Source organism: Macrotis lagotis, chromosome 2 (genome assembly GCF_037893015.1).
Source record: "Macrotis lagotis isolate mMagLag1 chromosome 2, bilby.v1.9.chrom.fasta, whole genome shotgun sequence".
NCBI classification, from domain to species: Eukaryota; Metazoa; Chordata; class Mammalia; order Peramelemorphia; family Peramelidae; genus Macrotis; species Macrotis lagotis.
Window position 1 is genome coordinate 227,801,661 of NC_133659.1, and position 9,910 is coordinate 227,811,570.

The window sequence follows — 9,910 nt, forward strand, 5'->3', positions numbered from 1 at the left end:
CTGAGAGGAGCTGCATCCATCAAAGTTGATCAACTTACAAAGTTGTTAATGTGTACCATATTCTCTTGGTTCTGCTCCCCTTATTCAGCATCAGCTCCTGTAATTCTTTCCATGCTTCTCTAGAGTCTGACCATTCATGGTTTCTTATAGAACACTAGGTATATCATACCTTTAACCTGTATATATTTCTCTGCTTCAAATGTGTTTCTTGTAAACAATGTATTGAATAATTATGATTTTTTTGATAAACTCAAAATACAAAGATTGATTGATAAGTAGCATTGCCTCACAGTCACAAAGTACCCTCCCCTTTACTGTCTCCTTAGAAATATACTTCTCAAAGAGTCAAATTATAATCATTTTATACCTTACTCCCACATAATCCTCATGAGCCAGAACATCATGCAAAGCCAAATCATTTCATGAACCATTTGTACACCTTCCCCCAGGCATATTTCCTCCAATTGTAGCCAAAGCTTCAAGCAAAGCATATTTCCTCATGATGTTTTCATGTCTAGTCACTCTAAGTATACTCTCTCCCTCTCTCTGTAGTGCTCCAACCATAGTCCTACAGCTCTCCCCAACCAACTGGGTACCTTCTTTCCCACTATCCCTTTAGTATTCCAACCAGGGAACTAAAACCCTCCTTAACTAAAGTGTGCATTAAGATAAGATCACTTCCTAATATTTTTATGTTCAATCCTTCTAAATACTTCTAAATGCCTCATTGTGCTATAAACTTCTAACTATCTAGTAAAGTCACTTCTGATTTAATTAATAGAGCTTCTAAGCAAGTACCAGGACATCCCTGAAGATTTCTATTAAGAACTTTAACAATGATTGTAAGGCATGGGAGAAACTGGTACAGGACCACCCAGCATAGAATGCCTCCATCAGAGAATGTGCTAAGTTTTATGAGCAAGGCAGAATTAAAGTAGCTCAAAGGAAATGTAAGATATATAAGTTTAGTGTGAACACCTCAGGTGTTCACTTGGACTATTTGTACCCAACCTGTGGTAGAGCTTTCTGAGCTCATAATGATCTGATCAGCTACAGTTGCATGTTCTATTATTTGTCTCAAACATAGTGATGTCATTTTGGTCTTCTTGGATAACAAAGGATAAGAACCAACTATATTTTCTTCAACTATTTTCAACCCTTTAACTATCCTAAGAGAAATACAATTCTCAAGAGTTTTAAGGGGCAGCTAGGTTGCACAGTGGATAGAGCACTGGCCTTGGAGTTAGGAGTATCTGAGCTCAAATCCAGCCTCAAGACACGTAATTGCCTAGCTGTGTGAGCTTGGGTAAGTCATTTAACCCCATTGCCTTCAATAAAAATAATAAATAAATAATTTTAAAGAGTTACAAGTGTTATCTTCCCTTTATGGGTTGTATACACTTTAATGTTTTTGACTAACATTTGGGTTTTTTTTCCCCTTTCCATTAATCTTTTTATGCATCTCTTGAGCCTTATATTGAAAGATCAAATTTTCTGTTTAGTTCTGGTCTTTTTATCAGGAAATTTTTCAAGTCCTCCATTTCATTGAATATCCATCTTTTCCCCTGATATTGCAGGGTAGAACTTCTTGGTTGTAATCCAAGGTCCTTTGCCCTCTGAAATTTCATATTCTAGGCCCTCCAACATTTTGTATTTAAATTGCTTCTTTTTGGCTCCTTGCAGTGTTTTCTCCTTTATTTGAGAATGGTGGAATTTGGCTTTTCTAGTCCTTGGAGTTTTTAAAAATCCTGGGGTTTCTTTCTGGGAGTGTTCTAAGCCTATATCCAAGCCTAATTTCTGTCAGACTGCTTTCCAAGTTTCCAGAAATTTTTAATCAAATAGAGTATTCTTTCCCAGATAATTTATATTTTTTCACTTTACTGATCACTAGGTTATTGAGTTCCACTGTTTCTGATTCTCTTTTTGTCTAGTTTGTTCCATTAACCAATGTCAGATGGTTTTGATTACTGTTGCTTTACAATACAGTTTGAAGTCAGAAGTGCTGATTTCATGATTTCCCTTGATATTTTAATTCTCAAAATGTATTTTGTTATTTTATCTATTGTATTTTCTAGATCTTTGTGGAAGAGATATGATGGAGGATCAGATCTTTCCTTCTCCCTACTACCCTGCCATTTTTGAGCATGAGTTTCTTTTCCCAAAAAATTTATTTTATAACCTGCTGCTGACTGACATGATTTCAGACTTACTTGGTCTTCTCCTTATGGCAACTGATCAACACTATTAATGTTCTCTAGAAGACTTTTATGATTAGTACTGATGTCCATTTCACACCCATTTCCCAATTTTTGATGTCAGTAACTAGGCAAAGTTTGAGTTTTAAATTGCACACCATATTTTTCTCATTTTTATTCTAGTTTTTATATTAATTTTGATCTTTGTTCTAACAAGTTAATCTTCCTGCACAGATAGCGAATTCAGAAATAAATCCCTCATCAGTAGTCTTTTCCTGCCTCTTAGGACATAATTAAAAAGACATAATCAATTTCATTTTTTTGGTGATTTGGGAAGATGTTCTCTAACACCTTCTACTTATCTTCTTTAATAAAGTATTTTTGATTTACAGGTGTGACACTTCTGTATGATCTATAACATTTTAACATCTTTCATTCCTTACTTCTAAACCATCTTTTCTGACAATTTCTTTTGCTATTAATTCCTTTCATTGAAGTCACAGAATATTAAGGTAGCCATTAATCTAATTTAGAGGATCTTATTCAGTTCTTTACAGAATTCTCTCTACCTCCTTATACTCTGCCAATGACGTTGGTTTATAAACCACAATTATGTTTGTGATAGTCATATTGCAAATACTTATGAGCCTTGGGGTATATGCTATATGGGGTATTCAAGGAGAACTAGTACTTTTTTTAAAATTTTATTTTATTTAAGGCAATGGGGTTAAGTGACTTGTCCAAGGTACACAGCTAGGTAATTATTAAGTGAGTGAGGTCATATTTGAATTCAGATCCTCCTCACTCAAGGGCCAGTGCTCTATCTACTGGACCACCTAACTGCCCTAGGACTGGTACTTTTAATATGAGTGCTTGCTGAGTCCTTTTCAGGGATGATCATTCATCTTTATTTGTCATCCATTTGTCATTCAACTCTCACCTATGGCTCAAAGAAGCTGTAGCATGTGTAGTGGCCACATTCGAATAAAATAGTCTTGGCAGGCAGGCTAAGGTTGAAGGCAACCAACAGGCCTCAAATCTGTACTTGAGTTAGGGGCGATATCTACCCCAAGCATGTGATGAGAACAATTTGTTTCAGTGGCCATGGAGATAGCTGAAGTAGGTTCTTTGGAGCACTTAGAGCTTGATCAGACACTGAAAAAAGCCAAGATCATCTAATGTATCTGGACCATGGTAAGTCATCTTGACTTTTGTCTTGCTGTCAGACTTAGGATGACTTTGGAAAAGAGAATGAGACTGATGACTTTGTGAAGTCAAAACATTACTTCATGATGTCCTCTTCAAAATGAAAGATAAATAGTAATTAAGTCCTGCAATATGGGATGGTCAAATGATGGCTGAAACAATAGTTCTTATTGCTTTTATTCACATAACAAAATCACAAAATCACTTCTGTGAAGTCTTTACCTCACAGAGGGGCTTTAATGACAAAGTTTACATTTTTATCCTAGAGGTAATAGATAAGTATTTTGAGAATGGACACAATGCAGACCTGTATTTAATCAAAATTATTTGGACAGATGGGCAAAGGGGAGATTAGAAAGTAGATAACAACACAGAGATCAATTTGGAAGATAAAACATTGCAATAACCCAGACAAAAGAACAGAGAAGTGGGGAAAATATTGGTTTAACATTGTGAAGGTAAAATCAACAAAGCATGGCAATTGATTGAACATGGGCATGGAAAGGGGATAAAGCAGAGAGAAAAGCCAAGAATTATAAACCTGGATGTTTGGAAAGTCTATGGAACCCTATTATAAAATTATGGAAGTTGGGAGGGTTGGAAGAGAGAATACTAAGTTCCATTTTAGACATCTTGAGTTTTAACTGCCTATGGACATGGCAGAATAGTTATCTAGTTGGCAGCTGACTATAGGATTGGAGTGAAAGAGAGATCTCAAGGGCCAGTTATATAGCTTTTGGAGACACCTACATAGAGTTAATAATCAAATAATCAAATATGATGAACATATGCTAGTGCACCAGATCATTTAAGTCTATTGATACATAATAAAGAAAAAGAAAATATAAACATCGAATAAAATGATTGCAACTTAGAAGCAAAAGATAATAACAAATATGTCTTCCATAAAAAACAATTATTCAAAGTAGCACAATACATATTAAAACCCTCTTGTGTCAGAGACTAAGACATCATTTGGTGCTTCACTCTTTTTTTTTTTTTACCAATTCTGTCCCTGAATGGTGGAATAACTGTTTCCCCAGGATACTCAACGTATCTGTGATCTCATCAATTTGGACATTCTTTTTAACTACAGAGATGAAAATCCAACCATGTTTGACCACTTTATGTGAGTCTTATCCATGTCCTCTCAAAAGTTCAACATGGGCTGTCTAGTCAACATGGTAGAGACCTTCCTCACTTTTTCCAGATATCATGATGGTACCAGTGGAACACTCTGGTCACCTACCTATTATGTCTTGTTCTCATCAGCTGACCATAGCATCATATAATTCCTTTATGACATTCTTTACTCCTTTTCCTTATAGTTCCTTTCTCATACCCACCATGCACCTTTCCATTGCCTTTTTTTTTTTTTAGATTTAAGGCAAACGGGGTTAAGTGGCTTGCCCAAGGCCACACAGCTAGGTAATTATTAAGTGTCTGAGACGGAATTTGAACCCAGGTACTCCTGACTCCAAGGCCGGTGCTTTATCCACTACGCCACCTAGCCGCCCCTTTTCCATTGCCTTCTATGTGATGCTCATCTTCAGTTCTTCAGATAAAGTGTTGTTCTGGGTCTTCTTGCCATAAAGCTACACTTGTAAAAATGTTTGTACTGAAAAGATGGACTTTGGCTGTTACAGGATGCATGAGTGTTGTCAATAAAAGTGCTTTGTAATTTACCAAAATCAATCATGTCTGTTTTCTTACTCCATAGCAATTCTGTGCCCAAATTCACTGTCCTGTGTCTGTCTTAGATATATGTACTCTTAGTGTGTCCATCCAGATGCATGTTAAAATCTTGGCAATAGACATTCTTTTACTCAATCTTTCCTGCATGGATAGATAGATCAAATACTTTTGAGTAATCACATGTCTCTTCCAGAAATGTCTCTTTTACAGTGCCTTAGAGTTTGATGCCAACAGAACATCATTTACCACCAAGAACATTTGGAGGAGCCACATGGCAAGTATATGAATGATTTCTTTCATTCAATCTTCTACAACATCTCTACTATGCTTTTCTTTCCCACCACTCAGGTGGCCACTACTCCAGGACCTTATTCCTTTCACCTCTACCTCTGTCAATAGAACTGTTAGCAGAGAACAGAGTTTCAGAGTTCATGAACATTGAGATTAAATATTTGTGATGAAGTATGCTGGAGAATTATCAATTCTTCAGGAATATTGACATTTACTACCTGTATGACCTTGGGCAAGTTATTCAATAGCCTTGGGTCTCAGTTTTCTCATATGTAAGATGAAGGAGTTAGTCTGATGGCCTCTGAAGAGCTTCTAACTCTATATCATATAAATATGATTATATGAAATAGTTTATTTTCCAGTGGTTTCATGCTTAAGTTTTTTATGCCTGAATAGCTGAAATGCTCCCCTTCTCAATTATTACTTTTCATTTTATAACTGCTCATATTCTATCTGTTCTTCAAGGTCTAGCTTTCATTTAACAACCAGTATAGGGCAGCTAGGTTGCACAGTGGATAAAGCAACCACCCTGGAGTTAGGAGGACCTCAGACACTTGATACATATGTGACCTGGGTAAAATATTTAATTCTACTGCCTTGTCAAAAAAAAATGGAAAAGGAAATGACAATATCTTTGTCAAGAAAGCCCCAAATGGACTCATGAAGAGTCAGAAATAACTGAAAAAGAACTGAACATCAAAATTAAGTGACTGTGCTGGGCACACAAAGACAGAAGCAATCTTAAATACTCTCCCATACAAAACCTTGTCTAATTTTCTTTCTCACTTTTACATTCAACAGTGATCTGCTTATTTAAGATTTATCTCAGATTTTTAAAAAAAAGGTGGCTAAGCAGTATAGTGGGATAGAACACCAGCCCTGGAGTCAGGAGCACCAGAGTTCAAATTCAGCCTCGGACATTATGACATTGAGGGAGTCACTTAACCCCACTGCCTCGACAAAAAAAAAAAAGAAAAAAAAAAGATTTATCTCAGATAATCAACATTCTATACAACTGTTTCTAGAAGAGGTTTTGCAGTCATATAGAGATATATGTGAATATGTAGTCTCTAAGTAAGATACAGTCTATTCATCAACTCTCCTAATAAATTTTCTTTTTTTCATTAAATTTTATTTATTTTTCCAACTACATGCAAAGATCGTTTTCAACAATCATTTTTTAGCAAGATTTTGAGTTTTACATTTTTTCTCTCCCCCTCACAGAAAGCAATCTAAACTATACATGTGAAACCATCCATTTTTAATCATGTTGTGAAAGAAGAATCAAATCTAAATGGAAAAAAAATCCTAATATATTTTCTTAAACTTTAAAACTATTCCTTTATACGTTTTTGTAGATTATTTTTCTGGATTTTAAATTCATCAAGGGCAAGGACCTTGGTATTTTTTTCAACATTTGGAATACCTATTATGTGTAAGGCAGTATTTTGGGAATAAGAATTTTTTTTCTTTTAGGTTTTTGCAAGGCAATGGGGTTAAATGATTGCCCAAGATCACACAGCTAGGTAATTATTAAGTGTGTGAGGTCCTAATTTGAACCCAGGTCCTCCTAACTCCAGGGTTGGTGCTCTATCCACTATGCTACCTAGCTGTCCTAAAAAGTTTTTAAAAACTCTTGTTCTCAAGGAGTTTGAATTCTTCTAGGGTAATGTGCAGCTACAAGATAAGTCTAACATCTTAACCCCTCTTTCCATTTTGCTGCCTATCTTCTAACTGATCTCTAGGCTTTGTTAGGAGAGTGAAAAAGGGGAGAAGCAGGTGTTGTGCCAACAACACACAAAGCATCTCTTGCTTGTTCTCCCACAATAATGAACAGTCTTCTCTCTAGATAAAATCAGGTAGCATGAACTAGCATCCTATGCCCTACCCTACTATTTGTTTGTTTGTCTTTTCCCAGAACTGTGTGTGTAACCTATCCTGTTTTTTCCTAAGTAATTTTAAATTATGAATCTCTTCAGAATAGGATTTTAAAACATACTTTTCCCCTGAATATAACCTAACAAACATTTGCTAAAAACTTATTATTTATTCAGCCCTATAAAGGAATAAACAGAAATCATCAGACTTAACTCAGATCCACGCCTACTGGCATATAATATCCTACTCACTCTACCTGTTAACATTAGCCAAACCTCAATATTAGGAAATTGTTCTATTCTGACTTTTGAAAAGAAGTAAAACAGGTTACTTCTAGAATGGAGAAGGAAGGAGCATTGTCCTTTGTGAAGGGACAGTGAGATCTTGGCAGCAAAAAAAAAAAAATTAATAATTAACATCCTAGGTTTAAACTAAATGAGTGTTACTAAAGTCTCAAAAATTATCAAAATAAATGGAGCCAGCGTGGAAGTTCAGTACTTGAACAGGGTTCAGCAAATTAGGCAAATGATCAACCAGCTTTTTCTAGATGACCTCAAATTAGGAAGAAAACACCAGGGTAGCACAGGGTTCAAGTATTGCTTTAATACAGAACAGTTGAATGAGAATGTAAATTATAAACAGTAGACCTGTAAGAGAGTGAGAAAATTCTCAAAGCCATAAAACCATCAAGACAATACATACACAGTTCCTCGACTCAATTTAATCATTAATAATAGCAAAAATATTCAGTGAAACACTACATTAAACAAGGGAGTACAGAAAACCAAACACTGGGAATCACAAACCTTTTTAGGCCTCAGAAGAGTTCCCTTGGTCTTTGGTAACAGATTTGCAATTACTCTACCCCCACTTAAACAGGTTGATCAGATTTCAGTTATTTGTGGAACTTTGTTAAAACTTAACAGGGAGGAAAGTATCATATAATTCTAAAACCTCCCTGATGCTTTAAGATGAGACTGTTTTTGCTCTTTTTTGATGATATAGGTCTTAGTACATTTGTAAAATTTCAGAAAAACAGCATCCTTTGGTCTCATCTAGTCTTTTCCTGGTATATTTTAACCCATAGGAGACAATTAGTTGAGAAGTGATTGCTGCTCTTACCCTCAGTTCCTACTCGAACGTGAGTTTTTATCACCTCCTCAGCATTCAATCGATGGGACCATTTGCTGGGGGAATATTGCTTCTCCAGATCCTAAGGGACATAAAGGCTCAGGATTTCTGACTTGGAAAGCATCACAAAAAGCCACCTAACCTAATCCATACCTGAAGGCACTCCTTTCCCATCCACCCCACCCCCAACAAATGAGACAAAATATCAACTAGCTCTTGCTAGATGACCTTAAACTATGAAAAAAAAAGCACCAGTTTCCCTTTGGAACAGCATTAATCATTAAGGAAGTTTTCTTTACCATCAAACTTAAATTATTTCTATAAATTCCCTCCACCCATCAATCCTAGTCAAAAATGGTAATAATTAAATAATTATAGTGGACATTTACAGTGATTGAGATGTGGGAATTCCCTGATTCCTGAGGCAGCATAATTCAAAATGTAAGGAATTATTTCCTCTTAACATTACTGAAACTTTTATTCAGTGCTACTTGCTCTTCTTTCTAGGGCCAAGTCTACCCTTTTCTTCCATGGGTCCTCCAACTACTGGGACACAGTGAAGACGTCCCTCCTAAATCTCTTCAGGTTATATATTACCAGTTGCACCTAACTGATTTTCGTGTGGCTGGATCATATTAGCGGCATCATAATGACCCTTCACCAGTCTAGTAGCCATTTTCTAAAATGTGGTATCCAGAACTCAGTGCAATAGTTCATATGAGGTCTGATCAGGGTTCTGGGCAATTGCCTCTTTCTCTCTGTATACCATGGGTCCTGCAAGGAAACCCAAGTTTATTTTAGCTTTTAGGAGGCAAGAGTGGAGGATATGAGTTGCCGTGCCACACAGGTGAACAGGATGAAGCCCGCAGGTCTTTAACTAAGAAAACCGTTCCTCCATCCCACAGATATTAGCATCAAGTCATTCTACCTACATTCAAAATAGTCTTTTGAAGACAAGTGTGGAACTTTACAGTCATCCCTAATTGAGTTAAATTCTACCAGGTTCGGCTCAACCTTTTAGCCAGTCCAGGTCTCTTTTGCATCCTGGATCTGTCAACAAAAGAGAAAGGTGTCTCCCAGCTGGGGCCATGGGCAAAGTCGGTTAAATACGATTAACGCTTTCACGCAAGGCTCATGACCTTGCCAAGGAGGCGACGCAACCTGGGCAAGCCGGGCGAACCCTCGACCCCCCACCCTGGTGCAGTTTGGCCGAGGCCCTCCGGAGCCAGGCTCCCGGACCCCCTGCCAGTCTTCCCTCCACAGCAAAGCATGCCCTACCTCCTTGGACAGCGCCTTCCAGGGCGGGCCCCGGGGGCCGGGCGGCAGCGCGGCCATGGCGGGCCGCCAGTGTGGCCCGCGGGCCGCCAGTCTGGCCCACAGCCCGCAGCTCCGGGACTTAACATCTCGGGAGGAGGCGGGGACTCGGGGAGCCAATGGCGGCGCCAAGCGAGAGGGCGGGGCCCGCGGGCACACGGACTCCGAGCCGCCGGGGGGAGGGGGGCGAAGAGACCGGA

General features: G+C 37.7%; 1 protein-coding gene across 3 annotated transcripts in view; it reads right to left on the reverse strand.

The window, feature by feature from the left end:
* AFMID (arylformamidase) overlaps window positions 1–9,809 on the reverse strand; it is a 33,087-nt gene extending 23,278 nt beyond the window's left edge. Inside the window, exons 1-2 of one of the 3 annotated variants that reach the window (XM_074225046.1) lie at window positions 9,675–9,809; window positions 8,388–8,478 (exon numbers count right to left, since the gene is read on the reverse strand). In XM_074225046.1, the coding sequence (XP_074081147.1) occupies window positions 8,388–8,478; window positions 9,675–9,731 (148 nt within the window). In that variant the 5' untranslated portion in view covers window positions 9,732–9,809. Of the gene's footprint in view, window positions 1–8,387; window positions 8,479–9,328; window positions 9,431–9,674 lie in introns of those variants that run through there. The other 2 variants (XM_074225044.1, XM_074225045.1) reach the window with 2 other exon arrangements.
* Window positions 9,810–9,910: the final 101 nt, after the last annotated feature.